Source organism: Pristis pectinata, chromosome 21 (genome assembly GCF_009764475.1).
Source record: "Pristis pectinata isolate sPriPec2 chromosome 21, sPriPec2.1.pri, whole genome shotgun sequence".
Classification (NCBI taxonomy): domain Eukaryota; kingdom Metazoa; phylum Chordata; class Chondrichthyes; order Rhinopristiformes; family Pristidae; genus Pristis; species Pristis pectinata.
Window position 1 is genome coordinate 36,596,442 of NC_067425.1, and position 23,206 is coordinate 36,619,647.

General features: G+C 43.4%; 1 protein-coding gene across 2 annotated transcripts; it reads right to left on the minus strand.

Annotated features, from left to right (window-relative positions):
• Positions 1–2,460: 2,460 nt before the first annotated feature.
• On the minus strand, positions 2,461–22,988 carry ift22 (intraflagellar transport 22 homolog (Chlamydomonas)). 2 transcript variants are annotated; one of them, XM_052035663.1, is made up of 5 exons: positions 22,863–22,988; positions 16,534–16,616; positions 7,920–8,009; positions 5,869–6,071; positions 2,461–3,209 (listed from the first exon to the last, which is right to left on the minus strand). In XM_052035663.1, the coding sequence occupies exons 1-5, from the start codon at positions 22,899–22,901 to the stop codon at positions 3,061–3,063; spliced, it is 564 nt and encodes a 187-aa protein (XP_051891623.1). In that variant the 5' UTR covers positions 22,902–22,988; the 3' UTR covers positions 2,461–3,060. The 2 variants fall into 2 exon arrangements, with proteins under 2 accessions (XP_051891623.1, XP_051891624.1); XM_052035664.1 differs by lacking the exons at positions 16,534–16,616; positions 22,863–22,988 and having other exon boundaries at positions 2,482–3,209; positions 7,837–7,970.
• Between the last annotated feature and the right edge of the window lie 218 nt (positions 22,989–23,206).

Sequence of the window (23,206 nt, forward strand, 5' to 3'; positions counted from 1 at the left end):
TGGTGGGGGGTGGTGATCAGGTGCCAATCGAGTGGACTGTCCTGGATGATGTTGAGCTGCTTAAGAGTTGTTGGATTTACATTGACCCAATGATGAGCACTGCATCATATTCCTTGCACCCTGTAGATGGTGGAAAGGCTTTAGGATATCAGGACCCAAGTCAGGATATACAGCCTCTGACTTGCTCTTGTAGCCCAAGTATTTGTGGGGCTGCTTCTGCTGTGTTTCTGGTCAAAGGTGACCTCTTAGGATGTTGATGTTGGAGTAACTGATGGGAATGCCATTGAATGCCAAGGTTGCAGACAAGATTCACAAAGATGTAACCAGGACTGGAGAACTCCTGGTTTCTCCTTCAGCTGAAGATGGTTGGGCCTAGGACACCATGCCAAGCAACTCCTTAAGGAATGCCCTGAGGCTGAAACGATTGAACAACAATCACAACCATTTTCCTTTGAGGTGTAATTCTTTCCCCTTGATGCGGATCAACTTTGGTTGTATCAAAGCTCCTCGGGTCAATCACCAACATATTCCATGGTTCGCAATACTGTGTGTTGAAAAGAGTAGGAAAGATGTACATGGTTTGGAAGGAAAAGGCAAATGAGGATTAATCCAGAGAGGTGTGAAGTAATGTATTGGTGGAGGTGCAACAAGAAAATGGAATATATAGTAAATAGGAGGATATTGAATGATGCAGTGGAAGTCATAGAATTGTACAACACAGAAACAGGCCCTTAGGCCCAACACGTACACACTGACCAAGTTGTCTACCTGAACTAGTCCCATATGTCTGCGTTTGGCCCATATCCTTCTAAATCTTTCCATATATCTTTTCAAATGTCCTTTAAATGTTATAATTGTACCCACCTCTACAGCTTCCTCTTCCATGTTCCCACCATCCTGCGTGGAAAAAGTTGCCTCTAGAGTCCCTTTTAAATCTTTCCCCTTAACCTTAAACCTATGCCCTCGAGTGTTAGACTCTGCTATCCTGGGGAAAAAGACTGACCTTATCTATGCCCCTCATGATTTTATATACCTCTATGGTTGCCACAGCCTCGTTCAATCCAGGGGGGAGAAAAAAAGAGTCCCAGCCTATCCTTAACTCAAGCCTTCCAGTCCTGGTTACATACTCATAAATCTTGTCTGCACCCTTTCCATGTTAATGACATCCTTCCTATAGCTGGGCAAATGACAAGACAACAGAATGTACAGTGAATGGGAGGATATTGAGTGATATGGTGGAAGAGCGGGATATTAAGGAGTCGGTGAGTATATATTCATAGACTCTGTAAAGGTAGCAGGATGTCAAGATGATGCTTTAACAGTGATGACGAAAGGGTATGGGTAATGCTGCTGCCTCAGCTCTAACAACTCTGGTTCAATCCTGAATTCAGGCAGTGTGGAATTTGCACATCCAGTTACTGTTTGTTTTTTTAAACTGGGTGCTCCAATTTCCTCTACATTCCAAAAATGTGCTTAAAGTTAACTGGTTACTGTAATTTTTGCCCCTAATGTAGCAAAGTGGTAGAGGAATCAATGGGGTGTTAATAGCACGAGAGACAATAGGTTGAATGAGATGGGAGAGTGGGTGTGCTCAAAGCTGGCAGAGACTTGATGGGACAAGGAGAAAAACATGAGTAAAATAGAATAGCAGAGAAATTATGCTGGAAGATCCTGAATACTGTGTAACTAGAAATGTGTGATTGCACTGAAAAGTGCAAAGATTTGGGGATGTTGCCAGGATTAAAAAAAAATTGGAGCTATGGGACGATGGGCACATGACATGGCTGGTCATCTGGGTGTGCATGGTACCACTGAATGTACTAAGCAACGAGGTATACGATTACCAGTGGACATGACCAAGGAAGTTGTCACTGCATGCAATGTTTGTCAGCAGGTTAGGAGAGCTCTCCCTGAAAGACCGGCTGCCCAGATAGAGCAGATCGATTACATTGGACCCCTGCCACAGCAGCAACGATTTAAATACTTGCTCACCATGGCTGACACCTATTCGGGTCTTCTGATGGCAATTCCTTGTACAAGGCCTGATCAGGACCATACTCTGAAGGGATTGTAGAAGTTAATCAGTTGTTATGGGGACTTTCCCTTAGGCTGGGTTGCGACTGGTGCTAAGACAGACAGAAGGCTGCGTGAAAGTTGTTAGACAGCTGAGGTTCCCTCCGGCATTACATAGATGAGTTAATTGACTGGTTTACAAGTATTATTTTGCTTCCTTCTGCATTTTAAGTATTCTTGTCTGTATTTTATTCTTTATATAACTCTAATAAAGTAGTTTCTATAACCTTTAACGTGTGTACAGTGCCTCCTTTGCAAATACCTCTTGCTGCTGAATCAGGAAAGAACAAGGAATGAATTAGAATATTTTCGTTACAACTATCTGCTGAGCAAAGTTTTAGCCTAGCTAATATATTCGTGGTGATCACATTAAGAAAGAAACGGATAATATTTACAAAATGTATTTTAATAGTCAGTTAATACTGATACACATGGACTTTCAGTTAGTCATTCCACTCTGAGCCACAGACAAGTGGAAGTTTGGTTTGGTAGATCATTGGTTTGCCTGGCTAATGCCAATTAAAAGAAATCTTAAAAGAACAATGCAAATTCAAAACTAAACAGACATTGTCTTTTTTAAAAAACATTTGGAAGAGGGCACTGATAATATTTTGTAATAAATACTATGCATCTGACTTCAATCACATTCAATCTAAATCTGTTCGCTATCTCCCATTTTGAATATTGGACTCTGAAGTTACTAATATTCCTTGCATTTCCAATTTGTTGCCTAGATATCATGGTAAAGTATGAAAAATATTTGGAAGCAACTTCCTTGGCCTTTCAGAATAGCCGCAGACAGCAGGATCAGAGTGCAGGCAGTGGTACTGCACAGGAATCCGATAATCCACCTGCATTCTCTGTGGGCAAATATGATGAGTGAAGAAGTGGAACAGGGAAAAGAGCTGGAACTATGCCAATGGATGCAATTTTGGATTTTTGATTGAAGTTGCTCCATTCGGGAACTATTTAAAATCCCTCAGCAGTTTAGGTGATGATTGACATCTCTTCTTTGTCTCTGCTTTCAGACAAAGAACTGACAACTGTCCCCAGATACTGACGGAAAGCTGTACGGACTTGTTCTGGATCCTCTTCTAGGTTTGAATGGATCAAACTCAGCTTGTTTAGTTGCTGGGCTAATGGAGAAAAAAAGCAAAACTTGTTAGGAGCAGAAACCAAATCCCTATTACAAACAAATGATATATCCATCAAACCCCACTCACCTAGGCACTTTCCTGACTATTAATTGAAGCTTCACCTTTCAGTCTACAGAAGAAAATGCGTGGTTTTGTTCTAACTGTTCTCTGATTCCTCAATGTGTGGAGCTCAAGATAATCAGGATCAGTTTTGTTCACAACTGGGGATTGATATTAACAAATGATCTCCATCCATTCAACATCTAACATTACTCATTCAAAGTTCTCTCTTTTCCCACCCACCATATGAAAGGATAAGATTTCTTTATGAGTCACATGCACATCGAAGCACACAGTGACATGCATCTTTTTGTGCAGAGTGTTCTGAGGGCAGCCCCCAAGTGTCGCCAGACTTCCGGCGCCAACATAGCATGCCCACAACTTCCTAACCTGTATGTCTTTGGAATGTGGGAGGAAACCAGAGCACCTGGAGGAAACCCATGCAGTCACGGGGAGAACGTACAAACTCCTTACAGACAGCAGCCGGATTTGAACCCAGGTCACTGGTACTGTAAAGCGTTACGCTAACCGCTACACTACCGTGCTGGGGCTGGTACAGAATAGCTGGGAGGAGGTGACCAAAGATGGTCAGCCAACTTTCGTGCAATTAACAGAGGCAGAGGTGATAGATCTGGAAATAACTGATAGGAGGAATGAATGCCCAATAGTTGGTCATCATCATGAGACCTGCAAAACTGAATACAGGTGCCTTAAAACTACCATGAAAACACATTCTCTTGCAAGTAGTCACACTGCAAGAACCACTTGTGGTCTTGTCATCAGCCGTATAAATAACGATGATCAGAAACATTCTTAATCTGACATATTCAATTTCTCTCTTTAATGTTCCAGAACACACAAGTCGATGATAACTTCTTTATACAGGAACTCTCACATTCCAAGGACTCATGCCCACCATGTACTAGATAGTCCAGTTAGAATGAAAACAGGGTTTCACCTTGTGGCTCTCACAAAACAAGCAGCTGGAGATGGCAGAGACAGAGAAATAGTGGAAAAATGGCAGAGGGTGTTGGTTGTTCAAGCTTTGTTCAGCTGAAGGTCAAGACAAAAGGAATATTTTTGGAGCAGCAAAGAATGTGTGATGTAATGGCAGATACTCCAGCTCCATGGTTGCAAAGAGTGGAGTACAATTTACTCATGAGCAACTTAAAGTTAGTTGCCTTCATGGTGTTCTCCATCCATGGAAAGTGTGGCCATTGGCATCAAAATATAATAACCCATGTTTTGAGGTGGGGCAGAGGGAGAGTTCCAAGTCCCCGAGTAGATGGCTGATCTATCTGCTTGGGAGAGTGATGTGAGGAGAATACATAGAATAGATTGCCAGAGAATGAAGGCATCAATACTGCTAACTAGGAATCTTGTACTGACCTGCAGAAGCACATTGATGAGGTGGAAGCCCTTGTAGCTGATGCACCTGAGTGGTCTGGAAGTTACCTGATTGTCACTAACATGCAGTTGCTTACTTTTTGCACTGATGGGAAGCCACTCAGAGCCACAAACCCAGGGATCCATAAATTCTGACAGTCCCTCATCACAAGCAAAGTTTAAATAACCACCCATGCTCCACCAATAAATAGTCAGTCAGTGTAAGAAAATTAGCTATGATTGGACCTATCACCGAAGTGACCAAAATGTACGCACCAGCACATCCCAAGAGACCAGCAGAATTTTTAAAATAAAACTATTCAATACAGCTGTTTCTCACATATGCATGTCCACAGTAGGCCAGCAGATTGAAACAAAAGGTCTCTGCAAATGAAGTTTTGATTATTTAGGTTTACAGGTCTCATGATTATGACCAATGATTGCTGATTAACGTGAAGGAAAAAAAACAAACCTTATAGCCATTATTCTATTTAAATGTAAAATTATTACACTGAAAATTGACAAGTTTGAAGAATAAAGAGCTTCCATGCACATTTGGGACCAATGCACTCAATGCTGACCTGGTCAGATGCCAGTTAAAGAGCCATTTCTAGTTACAGTCAAACTGGTCCTCATTAGTGATTACATATGCAGGGCACACATCTCAGCCCCATTAGTAATCAGGGATTGCTGCATGCTTTAAGTCCCAAATGAACACCTATTGCACCCTTTCATTTCCATACTATGATTCAATCTCTTATAGGAAGTAGGATCATCCTTTTGCTCATGTCAAGAAAGTAATTACTGCAATTAATCCAAAAGTCTATATCTTGTGGCTTACAATGTAGTTACCAATCTGACAAAAGTCTTCGAGAGGGAGAATGGAGAGGGAGACAATGCAGTTCTTCCATTTGTTGCTGGAGACAAAGTGCAGCACAGCAACACATCAACACATCAGTTAACACAGCTCTAACAACCCAGGTTCTACCTTCACCCAGCTGCCATCCGTACAGAGCTTGGACACCCTATTATATGTGCTTATCAACATATAACACAAAACATATTTAATAATAAAGGTTCACCCACAATTTATTAAGTGGTTTGGTCTAATATTTGACTCCTTGAATCAGAAATTGTTTGATGATTGATTGGATTTCGCTAGAAACCATCCTCTGTGATACAATAGTTGGAGCCACACAATTCCTTTACTTACCCAGACTTGGCCGACCTCTACCAGTTGCTGAGCTTGGTTTGTGGTGAGCAATGAGAAGACATTGAGAGTCATGTAACCGTTGCTGCTGAACAAAGTAGGAATAGAACGTCTCAATCTCTTTCAGGTGGCTGGGTATATCAACATTAAACACAATGATAACTCCATTGGAGTCTTTCATTAAAGCAGGCCAGCAGGTCTCAAACCTTTAGAGATGAAAATAACAACATGTGATATTTAATATAACAATTGAGAAAGACCAAATACATATAGGTGAACACTCAAGATTCAATAATATCCAAAAAGACATCTGATAATATCCAACTAATTAAATATCTTGTTTTCAGAATAGCTGAAGAATTGAAGAATAATTTCTTTGCCATTCTAAGGCTAAAAACAGGCCATTTGTCCAAACAGATCTGTAATGATATCAATGCTCCACATGTGCTGCCCTTCACTGGCACTATATTCTATACCTTTCTCCCTTATGTACTCAAGTAATTAGCCTCCCCTTAGTGGCATCAATCCTCTTTCCCTCAATTAAGGAGAGGGCACAGAATATTCTGCTAGAAGGGCATGACACAAGAAGCTGTGGTATATTTGTAACAATGACATGGAGAGGGCAAGTACTGAGGTCCCACAGTCAGTATTTCATGAGCTGGGGAAGAAGTTTAAAAAAAAAGGACTCTCATGGTAGTAATCTTTGAATCGTGTTCAGTGCCAGATGATAAAAAGGATCAACACCAGCTTGGGGAGGCGGGCGTTGGAACTGGTACTGGGGCAGGAGGATCTGCTCCAAGGGAATGGATTGCACGTCACAGGACTGGGAACAACATCCTCACTAGGAGGTTCACTAGTATGGTTGGGAAGTTTGAAATGAATTGCTAAGAGATGAGCATCAGCATACAGATGTGGTAAGGACAATGATGTGTAAAAGAGTGAGAGCATTGAATAGAACATGGAACAGTACAGCAAAGAAAAAGGCTCTTTGGCCCATGATGTCTGCTGACCAAGGTGCCAAATCCCCTCTGCTCATGTGCCTGTCTAAATGCCTCTTGGATGGGATGGTACCAGAGATAGTTCCAGTAGCAGATGAAAAGGATTGTGAGGAATACAAATAGAAGTTTAGAATGCTTGTATGTAAATAAGGTTGCAGAGCCTCCAGCACAAATAAGTGTGTGGCAGTAATGGAAAGGTCTTAAAAATGAGAGCACTGGGCACCTAATATTCATGGTTACAAACTTTTCAGAAATGATAGGGAAGAATCTTACACAGATGTTGTCTGACCAGCTGAGTGCAGAAACAATCAGATTTCATTTAAGGAAAAAGGGAGATGGACTGAGTGCTGATCAGAGATGATATTGTAATGTTACAGAGGAAAGATATTCTTGAGGGGCAAGAACAGAATTCATTTGGTTGCAAAAAAAAAATCAAATAGGATATAATCACACTACTGGGATATACTGTAGATCTCCAAATAGTGAGAGGTAGAGGAGCACATCCACAGGGAAATTACAGAAATGTGGAAGAACTGTATATTGGGGAAAGTTTTATTACCCAAATACAATTGGGATGAAGTTAGAGTGTAATGAAGGAGAGGAATTTCTATCCTAGTGAACCCTCTCATTTTTTTTAAAAGGTGCTGTCAGGCCACCTTGATATTCTCTGTTCCAAAGAAAAGTGCCTCAAACTATTCAATCTGTCCAAGTAAGTTGTGCTAACTCAGTTCCAGGTCGTCCTTGTAAATTATGCCCACATTTTTATCTTGATAGGAACATAAAAACTATGCCCAGTATTTCAAGCGTGATATTGGCCAAGGTTCTATACAAATTTTAACTCTGCTTTCAAATTTTAACCTTCTTAAAATAACTCCCAGTGGTTTCTTTTCACATTTTATGGCCTTAAGGGCCAAGTTTCCTTAATGATTATCACATATCTATCACATTTAGAGTAAAGTGGAAGAATTCAGACCTGAACCATGCATCCACCTGGGCTCTTGCCCATACAGATGTCTGTTGTAACTGACAGATTTATTAATTCTACTGTTTCCTTACTTCTGATCACCAGAGCAATCCCAGAGTTCCACTTCACATCCAACATTTTTACCACCAGCATTCACATTTGGACACTCGAATTCCAGTATTCTAGAATACAAGATGATTTTTTATTAGCATTAATGTACATAACTTATTTAAATCTGAAGTCCAAAAAAACTGACACGAAGTTGAGGAAGTAGGATACATTATAGATCTCAAGAAAATATAGACACAGCTTGGTTGAATGGGCTGAAAGGTGACATATCAGGCACGGTAGTGTAGCGGTTAACATAACGCTTTACAGCGCCAGCATGGGTTTCCTCCGGGTGCTCCGGTTTCCTCCCACATTCCAAAGACGTACGGGTTAGGAAGTTATGGGCATGCTATGTTGGCGCCTGAAATGTGGCGACACTTGTGGGCTGCCCCCAGAACATTCTACTAAAATGATGTATTTCATTGTGTGTTTCGATGTGCATGTGACTAATAAAGATATCTTATCTTCTATGAAATATAATACTGAGGAAAAAGAAGTGTGACATTCTTTGTGCGTGGCAGGTCATACCTAACCAATATTACAGAGTTTTTCGAGGAGGTTACCAAGAAGGTTGATGAAGCAAAGGCTGTGGACATTGTCTACATGGACTTTAGCAAGGCCTTTGACCAAGTCCCACATGGGAGGCTGGTCTAGGAGGTTATGTCACTTGGCATTCAGGATGAAGTAGTCAATTGGATTCAACATTGGTTTAGCGGGAGAAGCCAGAGAGTGGTAGTAGATGGTTCTCTCTCTGACTGGAGGCTTGTGACTAGTGGTGTGCCGCAGGGATCGGTGCTGGACCCATTGTTGTTTATCATCTATATTAATGATGTTGTAAACTGGATCAGCAAATTTGCAGATGATACCAAGATTGGGGGTGTGGTGGACAGCGAGGAAGGCTATCAAAGCTTGCAGCGTGATCTTGACCAGCTGGGAAAATGGGCTGAAAAATGACAGATGGAATTTTTTGCAGACAAGTGTGAGGTGTTGCACTTTGGGAGGACAAACCAGGGTAAGACTTACAGTGAATGGTAGGGCTCTGAGGTGTGCGGCAGAACAAAGGGACCTGGGAATACAGGTCCATAATTACTTAAAAGCAGCATCACAGCTAGATAGGGTCATAAAGAGAGATTCTGGCACATTGGCCTTCATGAATCAGGGCATTGAGCACAGGAGTTGGGATGTTATGTTGAAGTTGTACAAGATGTTGGTGAGGCTGAATTTAGAGTATTGAGAGCAGTTCAGGTCACCTACCTACAAGAAAGATATCAATAAGCTTGAAAGAGTGCGGAGAAAATTTACACAGATGTTGCCAGGACTTGAGGACCTGAGTTATAGGGAAAGATTGAATAGGTTAGGACTTTATTCCCTGGAGCACAGGAGAATGAGGGGAGATCTTAGAGGTACACAAAATTATGAGGGGTATAGATAGGACGAATGCATGAAGGCTTTTTCCCCTCTGGTTGGGTGAGACTAGAACTAGAGGTCATACTAGGGTGAAAGGTGAAACATTTAAGGGGAATCTGAGGGGAACTTCTTCACTCAGAGGGTGGTGCAAGTGTGGAACGAGCTGCCAGCAGAAGTAGTGGATGCGGGTTCGACTGTAACATTTATGAGAACTTTGGATAGGTACATGGATAGGAGGGGTTTGGAGGGATATGGTCCGGGTGCAGGTACATGGGACGAGGCAGAAGACCAGGTCGGTATGGACTAGATGGGCCGAAGGGCCTGTTTCTGTGCTATCGTACTCTACGGCACAAGAAGAATAAGCAGCGATAAAACTAAGTGGCACAATTCTAAAAGCAGAGAAGAATAGAAGACAGATCTGGGGCTACAGTTCATTTAAAGTGCCTAGGTTGGTTGATAAAGTGGTTAAAATGCATAAAGGATCCTGTGACTACAGAGAATAGAGCAAGGAAGTCACTGAAGGAAAATTGAAAAGACTTTAAAGGGTGCACAAGAGATTTACCAAGGAATGAAGAGCTTCAGTTATGTGGATAGACTGAAAAAGCTAAGACCTGTCATCTAGAACAGTGGAGGTTGCAGGAACATCTGACAGAAATACTTAAAATCATAAAGGATACAGAAAGACAGAAATTATTCTCTGTGGAGGGATCAAGAACAAGGGAACACAGAATGAAGGCAATTGTCAAAAGAACAAAAAAGTAGCATGAGTGCACACATTTTGGAATGACTGCCAGCACTAATACCATTGTAGCTGGTTAAGTATCTTAAAAGAAAGGATTTGCAGGGCCATGGGGCCAATGGGACCAGCTGAATTCCTCTTGCATAAAGTCAGAACAGAATCAATAGGCTCAACAGCCTTCCCTGCATTAACGGTTCTGATATTCTACGCTATCTCTCTCAGAGTGAACAGACCCCATCAGTGGACATGCAATACAGTTTGTACTCTGCATATTTCTCCATTTATTTTGTTACATTCCTCCTTAACTTCTGAAGAGAATTGGAGAATTATTTTCTCTATTTCCAGACACAAGGCTATCATACAAGATGGATACTTTTGGATTTCTTAACTGTTCATTGATTTATTGATTCTAGGACTGCTGGTAGAGCCACTGCTTTACAGTGCGTAATATTCCATGTACAATCTCACTGACATCTTGTACAACTGTACATAACGTCCCAGCTCTAGTACTCAGTACCCCATCCAATGAAGCAAAGTGTGCCATACGGCTTCTTCACCACCTTGTCTACCTGTGTCACCATTTCAGGGAACTATGTACTTGTACCCTTGGGTCTCTTTGTTCTACAACACTCTCTAGGGCTGTATATGTCCTGTCCTGGTTTAACTTCCCAAAATGCATCATTTTGCACTGGTCTGAATTAACTTCCATCTGTCGTTCTTTGACCCACTTTCCCATTTGCTCCAGGTCCTGTTGTAACTTTTATACAACCTTCTTCACTGTCCACCGCACCACCAATCCTGTTATCATCCGCAAACTTATTAATCATGCCACCTACTTTCTCATCCAAATTGTTAATACATTTGACAAACAACAGTGCACACAGCACCGATCCCTGCAGCACATCACAGGTCATAGAGTCATATAGCATGGAAATGGGCCCTTCGGCCCAACTGGTCCATGCCAACCAAGTCTAAGCTAGTCCCATTTGCCCACATTTGGCCCATATCCCTCTAAACCTTTCCCATCCATGTACCTGTCCAAGTACCTTTTAAATCTTGCTAATGTACCTGCCTCAACCACTTCCTCTGGCAGCTCATTCCACATACTACCCTCTGGGTGAAAAAGTTGCCCTTCAGGTTTCTACTAAGTCTCTCCCCTCTCACCCTGGTTCTTGATTCCCCAACCCTGGGGAAAAGACTGTGTATTCATGACTTTATACACATCTATAAGATCATCTCTCATTCTCCTACGCTCCAATGAACAATGAACCCAGCAATATCCTTGTAAACCTCCTCTGCAGGTCACAGGACTCCGATTTGAAAAACAACCCTCCACTACCTCCTGATGCAGGGTTTCGATCTGAAACCAGCAATACCTCCCTCCCCCACCCCCTAAACAGATGCTGCTCGACCCACTGGGTTCCTCCAGCAAAACGTTTGTTACTCCGGATTCCTGCATCTGCAGTTTCTCATGTCTCCAATACCTCTCTTCTTTTAATCATTGACAGATTTGCCTGACATATCGTGGACGTTCTCAATCTCAATTGCGCTGAAGTATGCCTTTTCCAAATTTAGAATTATGATAACCACTTCTTGAAATGTCTCTTTCAATCCATAGTGATTTCTAACTATATCAAGAACACCATTAGATAAATGTTCATAGATTGTCAAACTGTTAATTAAATCTAGGTCACTACTACATCTAATGCAATTTAGCCCTTATTGCTTCTAGTGGATATTGTTACACAAAAAAATCCTGATTACACAAGAAATTCACAGCTTTTGTGACTCAACTTAATCTGCTTATCCCAATCTATAACGAAAGCCAAAATCCCTCATGAAATCACTTAGCCTTTGCTACACCTCAAGGAAGAAAAGTTCAGGAAAACAAAACTGAGCATTGACTGACCCTGTTTAAGAAAACAGTTCTTTGGATTTGGGATAGCTTTGAAATGGACTCAGCTGCAATTAGATGAAGCAAAGGACAAAGGTACAGAATGTACTCTGGTTGGGAGAACATTGGTAGAAGTGACCACCCTACAGTTCTTGTGGAGAAAAATATTCCATCTTCAGACTGAGGACACGCTCCATCAAATGTACTACAAACATTAGCACTACAAATGTTCTGGCAGCTTAAAACTGGGCATCCACAAGGCACAGTGGATCATCAACAGCATCAAAAATGTATATCACCATCATCTATAACCTCATGACCCAGCATAATCCTTACTCCACCATTACTATTAATGCCAGGAGCAGCACCAGACAAACCTAAAAATTATGAGGTTCCAACCTGGTGAAGCTACAACACAGGAACACAGGACAACAACAAAGTAAATTAACCAGGTGTATGTTATTCACAAATAACAGAATGAATTCAATCTGGTTAATTACCACCCAATCAGTCTACTCTTGATCAAAGTGATGAAAGATATCACCAACATTACTATTAAGTGGGATTTACTCACTTTCCCCAGGACCACTCCAGACCTCTTCACAGCTTTGGTCCAAACACAGACAGCTGGATTCTAGAAAGTGACTGCCTTTGACATTAAGGTAACATTTGATGAAGAATGGCATCATGGCACCAGGTAAAACTAAAGTTAATGGACATGATAGTGAAAACACTCCAGTGGTTGGAGTGTCATATCTCAGGAAGATAATTGTGGTTTTCAGAGGTCAATCATCTCAGCTCCAGGACATCATTACAAGAGTTCCTCAGTTGGGCCAATCATCTTCAGCAGCTTCATCACTTCACGTTCACTGATGATTGTGCAATGCTCAATTCCATTTGCAATTCTCAACAAGTGAAGCAATGCATGCCTGCATGCAGCAAGACAGCAACAAAACATTCAGGCATGGTTTGATAAGCAGCAAGTAACATTCATGCCATAAAGATTCCAGGTTATGACCACTCAGCAGCACTTCAGCCCAGGCAACGATTCACTTGCACTTCCAATCATCACTGGTGTTCACAATGAGGTCTCTTCTATATGGGAGAAACGAAATGCAGTTTGGTGGAATCGCTTTGCAGAGCACCTGTGTTCTGTCTGCAGGGACGACCCAGAGCTTCCCATTGCCTGCCACTTTAAGTCTTCATTCCACTCTGACCTATCGGTCCGTGCCCTCCTGTATATTACAATGAGGGCCAGCTCAAGTTTGAGGAATAGACCATAAGATATAGGAATAGAATTAGGCCATTCGGCCCATCTGCTCCACCATTCGATCATGGCTGATTTATTTTTCCCTCTCAACCCCATTCTCCTGCCTTCTCCCCATAACCTTTGATGCTCTTACTAATCAAGAACTTATCAACTTCTGTTTTAAATATACCCAATGACTTGGCCTCCACAGCCATCTGTGGCAAGGATTTCCACAGATTCACCACGCTCTGGCTAAAGAAATTCTCCCTCATCTCTGTTCTAAAGGGACATCCTTCTATTCTGAGGCTGTGCCCTCTGGTCCTAAACTCTCGAACTACTGGAAACGTCCTCTCCACGTCTACTCTATCCAAGTCTTTCAATATCTGGTAGGTTTCAATGAGATCCCACCTTCCCCCACCCTCACAAGCTTCTAAACTCAGTGAGTATGGGCCCAGAGCCATCAAACGCTCCCCATACATTAATCCTTTCACCCCCGGGATCATTGCTGTAAACCTCTTCTGGACCCTCTCCAATGCCAGCACATCCTTCCTTAGATATGGGACCCAACACTGCTCACAATACTCCAAATGTGGCCTGACCAACACCTTATAAAGCCTTAGCATTACACCCTTGCTTTTATATTCTAGTCCTCTCAAAAGGATGATAACATTGCACTTGCCTTCCTTACTACCGGCTCAACCTGCAAGTTAACCTTTAGGGAATCCTGCACTAGGATTCCCAAGTCCCTTTGCATCTCCAATATCTCAATTCACTCCCCATTTAGAAAATAGTCTATTCCTTCTACCAAAGTGCATGACCGTACACTTCCCTACACTGTATTCCATCTGCCACTTCTTTGCCCATTCTCCCAATCTGTCCAAGTCCTTCTGCAGACTCCCTGCTTCCTCAACACTACCTGCCCCTCCACATGTCTTTGATCATCCACAAACTTGGCCACAAAGCCATCAATTCTGTCATTCAGATTATTAACATATAATGTGAAAAGTAGCAGACGCAACACTGACCCCTGCAGAACACCACTAGTCACCGGCAGCCAACCAGAAAAGGCCCCCTTTATTCCCACTCTTTGCCTTCTGCCAGTCAGCCAATCTTCTATCCATGCTGGTACCTTTCCCGTAATACCATGGGGTCCTATCTTGTTTAGCAGCCTCATGTGCGGCACCTCGTCAAAGGCCTTCTGAAAATCCAAGTAAACAACATCCACTGACTCTCCTTTGTCTATCCTGCCTGTTACTTCCTCAAAGAATTCCAATGGATTTGTCAGGCAAGATCTCCCCTTAAGGAAACCATGCTGACTTCGGCTTATTTTATCATGAGCTTCCAAGTACCCTGAAACCTCATCCTTAATAATGGACTCTAACATCTTACCAACCACTGAAGTCAGGCTAACTGGCTTATAATTTCCTGTATCTTGCCTCCCTCCTTTTTGAAAGAGTGGAGCGACATTTGCAATTTTCCAGTCCTCTGGAACCATTCCATAACCTAGTGATTCTTGAAAGATCACTTGATTCTTGAAATGGCAGCTCATCTTCCACCTGGGCACATTGTAGCTTTCTGGACTTCATAATGAATACTCCAACTTCAGGTAACTTCATTTCTCTGCCTGTATCAAGCATTGATCTGTGATATTGGCTCAGCTTGTCTGTTGTTTTTCCTTTCTCCTCTGGACTGGAGGACAAGCCCAGCCAGACCTGTCAGGAACACCTTCCTGCTCTACATTTTGCCAATCCTACATTCTTTTGTTTACATGTTCTCACTTTCTAACTGTTCCCGTTCACTCATTCACCAGATAACCTTGTTTACAGTTTATCTCCATGGTCAACCCGGTTTTACCCTATCAGACACATTTCTCCTCCCCTGCCTTCCTGCAGCTTAACGAGCATTTGTCTCCTTCCCAGTTCTGACAAAGGGTCTGACCTGAAACTCTACCTGTTTCTCCTCCCACTGATGCACCTTGACCTGCTGAGTATTTCCAGCATTTTCTGCTTTTATTTGAGATTTCCAGTGCCTGCATTTTTCGTTTATTTTCACAGACTATGACCATCTTTAACATCGCCTACCCTTGGCATTCAACGCATTACTGTCAGAGAGTTCCCACCATCACTACTGACCAGAAACTCAACTTGGACTATCCATATAAATATCACGGCTACAAGAGCAGGTTAGGGGCTGGAATCCTGAAATGGGTGACTCACCTTGTGACATCCCAAAGCCTTTTCACCATCTACAACGTAGAAGTCACAAGTCAGGAAGAGTGACGGAATACTCTCTGAATGTCTGGATGAGCGTAGCTCCCACAACAATGAAGCAGCTTGACACTATTCAGCACAAATCAGTCCACTTTAAACAAATTTTGTACAGCATTTCACACAGTGGCTGGAGTGTGGACCATCTACAAAATGCACTGCAGTTACTCATCCAGGCTATACCCAACAACAACTCCCAAAGCTGCAGCCTCTACCACCAACAAGAGCAAGGGCAGCAGGCGCATGGGAACACCTGCAGATTCCACCATCACTACTCCTTCACCATCACTGCATCTAAATCCTGGAGCTCCCTATCCAACAGCACTTCATCAGGACTACAACAGGCAAGGTTCAGTGATGTTCTGGGGCTGGGATGGTTGACCGCAAACATTTTCCTTTGTGCCTATATTTGAACCAAGTTTGTGATGTGTTCTGGAGCCAAATCCAAACCTTGCATCAGGGAGCAGGTTATAATGATTGTGCCACTTGATAGCCCCGTTGGTGGTAACTTCCATCAACTTGCTGCTGACTGAGACTCGACTAACTGGGTTGTAGTTAGCCAGCTTGGGTATTGGACAGATTGATGGTTGTCTTTTGAAGTCTTTATCCTTACCAAAGCCAAGCAATAAGAAAACTGCATTCTCCTCTTCCTTCCTAAAGTTCCACAGATGCTCCCTTCAGTATCACCATGATTTTCATGTGCAACCCTTCACTGTGATTACACAGGAGACTGCGGTGTGGCAAGTCAGGGCGGTATCATAACGAAGTCTAAATGTGCAGCCACTACATGAACACATCCAGACATGATAAATAGATGGCAACCACAAATGGGAAAGACATTTAGTGAACTTTCTGCTCCCTGTCCCAAAGCAGCCACCTGTGCTGTGATCTGCAAATGCTAATAACCATACAGAATACAAGGCTGAGCTGTACATGAGTTTTAGGTAATATCAAAGATATGTATATTGTTGCCACTCTGTCATCATTTTATGTACTACAAAATACATTCTGAGGCAAGCTTGTTCCTAAATAAACCACGTACCTGACTCCTTGAGTAGGGCTGTACTCACCACCAGTGGCTTCTGTTGCATCAGAAAGAAAATTTGCCAGAACAGTTTTTCCACTCTAAAAAGATAAATCCAAGAACATAAATAAATTACCTTATAATCATGATGGATCTCCACAGTATATCAAGGTTTATATGTAGATCATGTACTCATAAAAGATGCAAACCTTCCTGAGGAAGTACCATAATAATATTGTAAGTTTCAACTTAATGGGATGCAAGGTGGTGTTTTCTAAATAGAGTTAATATGTCAGCTTTTCTGTCCATTCTACCTCACATCACTGTGTACTGTTTTCTTTATCATTGCCCCTCAGGTTCCTATTAAATTTCTCCCCCTCACCCTAAACCTATGTCTTCTAGTTCTTGATTCCCCAACCCTGAAAAAAAGGCAATGTGCATTCATCCTATCTATGCCCCTCATGATTTTATACACCTCTATAAGATCACCCCTCACTCTCGTACACTGCAATGAATAAAGTCCCAGCCTGCTCAACCTCTCTCCATAACTCACACCCTCGAGTCCCAGCAACATCCTCGTAAATCTCCTCTGCACTCTATCCTGCTTAATGGCATCTTTTCTACAGCAGGGTGACTAAAACTGAGCACAATATTGCAAAAGTAGCATCACCAAGGTTGGGTAACCTGCAGACGTGGGTGGATAATGTCCCACAATCCACATGACCCTGTCAGCTGAACCAGCAAAATATTTTTTTCCACTCCTAGTCATGTTGTTTATCACTCTTTCCATTGCCAATGGCCCTTTTACCATGAAACTACCCTATGACAACCAATGACCTCCTGAAAGGATCACAAGACAAGGGAGCAGAAGGAGGCCATTCGGCCCATCGAGTCTGCTCCAAAGAAAAGGAGAAAAAAAGAAAATGAGAAATGGGGGGGGGGGCAATGAGAGAAAAAAAAACTATTCTAACCCCAATTTCCAGCCTTATCCCCATATCCCTTGATACCTTGACTAATTAGATATCTATCTTCTCCTTAAATGCCTCCAATGATCTAGCCTCCACTGCTGTATGTGGCAAAGAATTCCATAAATTCACTACTCTCTGGCTAAAGAAATTTCTCCTCATCTCTGTTTTAAACCGGTACCCTCTAATTCTAAGATTGTGCCCTCTGGTCCTGGACTCACCCACCAAGGGAAACAGCTTGGCCACATCTACTCTGTCCAGTCCTTTCAACATTTTAAATGTTTCTAGGAGGTCCCCTCTCATTCTTCTGTACTCCAGTGAGTACAGTCCAAGAGCCGACAAACGCTCATCATATGTAAGCCCTTTCATTCCAGGAATCATCCTCGTAAATCTCCTCTGAACCCTCTCCAACATCAGCACAGCCTTCCTAGGATATGGGGCCCAAAACTGCACACAGTATTCCAAATGAGGCCTCACCAGTGCCCCGCAGAGCCTCATCAACACTTCCTTACTTTTATACACTATACCTCTCGAAATGAATGCCAACGTAGCATTCGTTTTCCTTACCACCGATCCGACCTGGTGGTTAACCTTTAGGGTATCCTGCATGAGTACCCCCAAGTCCCTTTGTACTTCTGTACTTTGAATTTTCTCCCCTTCTAGATAATAATCTGCCCATTTATTTCTGTTTCCAAAGTGTACAACTGCACATTTCTCAACATTGAATCTCATCTGCCATTTCCTTGCCCATTCTCCTCAACTATCTAGGTCCCTCTGCAACCTTCCTGTCTCCTCAATATTCCCTACTCCTCCACCTATCTTGGTGTCATCTGCAAACTTAGCCACAAAACCATTTACTCCATCATCCAAATCATTAATGTACAGGGTAAAAAGAAGAGGCCCCAACACCGATCCCTGCGGAACGTCACTAGTAACCGGTAGCCAATCAGAACAGGATCCTTTTATTTCCACCCTTTGCTTTCTGCCAACCAGCCAATGCTCCACCCATTCTGTTATCCTACCTGTAATTCCATGACCTCTCATCTTATTAATCAGTATCTTGTGCAGCACCTTGTCGAAGGCCTTTTGGAAATCGAAACACACAACATCTACCGCCTCTCCCTTATCCACCCTACCTGAGATTTCTTCAAAAAACTCCAATAGGTTGGTCAGGCAGGATCTTCCCTTCACAAAACCATGTTGGCTTGGACCTATCTTGCCTTGCACCTCTAGGTATTCCATAACCTCATCCTTGAGGATCGATTCTAATAACTTTCCCACCACCGACGTCAGACTAATAGGTCTGTAATTTCCTTCATGCTGCCTCCCACCTTTCTTATACAGCGGAACTACATTTGCGACCCTCCAGTCCTCCAGAACCATGCCGGAGTCTATCCATTCCTGGAAAATTATCACCAATGCCTCTGCTATCTCTAAAGCCACCTCCTTCAGAACCCAGGGATGCACCTCATCCGGTCCAGGAGACTTATCAGTCTTTAGTCCATTTAGTTTTCCCAGCACCTTCGCTCTAGTAATCTTAACTGCACTCAGTTCTATCCCCCGAGACCCCTGACTAACCGGTATATAGCTGATGTCCTCCACAGTGAAGACTGATGCAAAATACTCGTTTAGTTCCTCTGCCATCTCTTTATCATCCCGCACCATTATCCATTGGTCCTATATCAACCCGTGTCTCTCTTTTACTCCTTATATATTTAAAAAAACTCTTAGTATCCTTTCGAATGTTATCTGCCAACTTCCTTTCATAATTCATCTTTTCTTTTCTAATGACCTTCTTAGTTTCTTCCTGCAGGTTTTTAAAAGTTTCCCAGTCTTCTGTTTACCCACTAATTCTTGCTTCCTTGTATGGCCTCCCTTTTGCTTTTATTTTAGCCTTCACCTCTCTCGTTATCCACATTTGTGCTTTTTTTCCCATTCAAAACCTTTTTTCTTGGAATATATCTATCCTACATTTTCCTTATTTCTTGTAGAAATTCCATCCATTTCTGCTCCGCCGTCCCTCCAGCTAGCTTACTCTTCCAATCAATTTGGGCCAGCTCCTCTCTCATACCACTGTAATTTCCTTTGTTCCACTGAAATATCGATACACCAGTTATCAGCTTCTCCTTCTCAAATTTGAAACTGAACTCAATCATATTGTGATCACTAGTTCCCAATGGTTCCTTTACCTTTAGTTCCCTAATCACCTCCGGTTTGTTACACAGCACCCAATCCAAAACAGCCGATCCCCTGGTGGGCTCATCAACAAGTTGCTCCAAAAAGCTGTCCCGCAGACATTCCACAAACTCTCTCTCCTGAGATCTACTGCCTTGCTGGATTTCCCAGTCCACCTTCATGTTAAAATCCCCCATAATTATCTTAACGTTGTCACTCTGGCACGCTTTTTCTACTTCTAACTGCAATTTACTGCCACTTCCTGACAGCTATTAGGGGGCCTACATATAACTGCTACTATTGTCCTTTTACCCTTGCTATTTCTTAGCTCCACCCATAAGGATTCCACCTCTTCTGACCCAATGTCTTTCTTTCTATTGATTTTATATCATTACTAACCATCATGGCCACACCACCCCCTCTGCCTACCCGCCTATCCCTCCTATACACTGTGTACCCCGGGACATTTAGTCCCCAATCACATCCGTCATAAAGCCATGACTCAGTGATTGCCACAATGTTGTATTTATTAATCTGTAGTCGTGCCACTAGGTCATCTACTTTATTCCTAATGCTACGTGCATTTAAATATAGTACATTTAGTCCAGTACCTGCTATTGATTTTGTTGTACATCTATTGTTCAGCAAATTATCCTGACTATTCACCTGCCTGTCCTTCTTACCATCCTCACTACACACTATCACGGACTTGTTTCTATCTATCCTAACATCCTGTATCCTAACATCCTGGTTTGTTGTACTTCTATTGTTCAGCAAATTATCCTGACTTTTCACCTGCCTGTCCTTCTTGCCATCCTCACTGCACACTGTCTTGGACTTGTTTCTATAAACCTCCTCCCTTACCCTAACATCTTGTATCCTAACATCCTGGTTTCCATCCCCCTGTCAGATTAGTTTAAACCCTCCCCCAACAGCTAAATTAAACATTCCCGCTAGGATATTGGACCCTTTGGAGTTTAGTTTAAACCCTCCCCCAAAAAAGGTCCCAATGATCCAGAAATCTGAAGCCCTGCCCCCTGCACCAGTCACTCAGCTATGCATTCATCTGCCAGATCTTTCTATTCTTACTACCATTGGCATGTGGCACAGGTAGTAATCCTGAAATTACCACCCTAGAGGTCCTATTTCTCAACTTTCTTCCTAACTCCTTGTATTCCTCCTTCAGGACCTCTTTTTTTCTACCTATGTCATTGGTACCTACATGTACCAAGACTTCTGGCTGACCACCCTCTCCCCTCAGAATATTCTGGACCCGGTCCGTGACATCCCGTACTGAGGAAGTGAAGGGTTAAGAATTGCAACCATACCTATAACTGGCAAACAAAATATATATATGCATTTATATTTCTTTAGCAAGGACTAGCAAGCTGCTGACCCACTAGTTAGGTTGGAATGTTAAGTATGTTAACTGCCTTTGTTTCAGGTAACGAACCATTCCGATATGTCAGACGGTGGCGATACTGAGTGTAATTAACATCGAGGTGAAGACTTGGTCTGAACAATGAAGGGTGATACCTGCCTTTGAAAGCCTTGATTATAACTCAATTATACTAAGACAAAAGGTGTGATAGCTGTCTAGGGATCTCTTTAGCTTGACCGAAACTCACGGCGCCGTTTGCATGGGATGTGCGTGACAATTCCTGTATAAATGTCTGTCTGCCCTTTGTTCGGGGAGAACTCGGGAAGCGACGCTTAGCGAGTGCTGAAGAGAATTCTCCTAGCAGTGCACTGCTAATAAAGGTATTTGTTCGAATCGACCTCGTGGCACAGTGGACGGAAAGGGAAATTGATTTCGGGATGACAGTACCCTGGCACCAGGGAGGCAACACACCATCCGGGATTCATTGTCGGTTTCACAGAATCTGTTATCTGTTCCCCTCACTATAGAATCCCCAATAACCACTGCATTTCTCCTTCCCCACTGGACCACAGTACCAGGCACGGTGCCAAACACATAGAACAATATAGCACAAAAATAAGCCCTTCACCTCAAATCTGTGCTGACCAAATGAATCTAATCCCAATTGCCTGCAGAGGATCCACATCCCTCCATGTTCATGTGTCTGTCTAAGTGCCTCTGAAACGTCACTATCATGTCTGCTTCCACCACCACCACCCCTGGCAGCCCATTCCAAGCACCTACCACTCTCAGCGTGAAAAAAACTTATCCTGCATATCTCCTTTAAACCCTCCCCCTCTCATCTTAAAGCTATGCCCTCTAGTATTTAACATTTCTACCTGGGAAAGAGATTCTATCTACCCTATCTATGCCTCTTATAATTTTGTAAACTTCTATCAGGTCCCCCCTCAGTCTCCAACACTTCAGAGAAAACAACCCAAGTTCATCCAACCTTTCCTTATAGTGAAAACTCTCTAATCCAGACAGCATCCCAGTGAACTTCCTCTACACCCTTTCCAAAGCCTCCACATCCACCCTGTGGCAACCAGCACTGAACACCACACCCCAAATGCAGCCTAACCAGAGTTTTATACAGCTGCAGAATGGAGTGAACTGAACTTTTCCATCCTAATTCCTTAACAGATTCCTTCTGCAGTTTCCCAGAATTAAGGCATCAGCAAATAGTAACCTAATTTTTTTTTAGAGCTAAAGCAAGAGAAAGAGCGATAGGCATAGGGAATAAGAGAAAAACGCAGAGCTAAAAATCCAGGAATAATCTGGAAATAAGATTCTGATGGCTGGAGGATCATTAAAAAGTCATCCCACCAAACTGCTCCTCACACTGTCCCAACAGCCATCATCACCCAGACCTCTCCCCAACAACTAACGTGCCCTCTGTGATTAACCCCCACGCCACAACTGTCCCTCAGCCGTCCATTTGTCACCTGCCAATTCCAGGCCTGTGTTTACCTCGGCAGCACCAAGGCCCCGGGACCTGTGTCAGTAACTCCTCCGTCTCCAGCTCTCGGAGCTGGAATAACCAGCCGCCACAGCGTTTACTCGCCTCCTAACCCCACCCTCACCCCAACCCCCATCCCACCCCACCCCCACCCCCAGTGTTGAACCCTTCCCTCCCTGCACCCTATCCCTGCATTTAACAGCCCCTGGCCTTGTGCATTTAATTTTATTTATACCCTACATTAAGCAGCACCCCCCTGCTCTCCGCCCTGTGTTTCTTCACAATCAACCTCGGAACTCCGCCGGACCCGCGTTTATCCCCGTCTCACCTCGCTCGGACCCACCAGGAGCAGCTTAGCACTGAACATGGCGGCGGCGCCGCTGTCCGCCCGCTCCCGTCACCATGGAAACCGCTCGGGCCGCGGGGCGCGTTCCCAGGGAGAAGAGGAGGGGCGGGGCTCCCAGTGACAGGGGGCGGGGCCCGTTCCCGGGGAGAGGAGGGGCGGGGCTCCCAGTGACAGGGGGCGGGGCCCGTTCCCAGGGAGAAGAGGAGGGGCGGGGCTCCCAGTGACAGGGGGCGGGGCCCGTTCCCAGGGAGAGGAGGGGGCGGGGCTCTCAGAGACAGGGGGCGGGGCTCCCAGGGAGGCGGAGGGGGCGGGGCTCCCAGGGACAG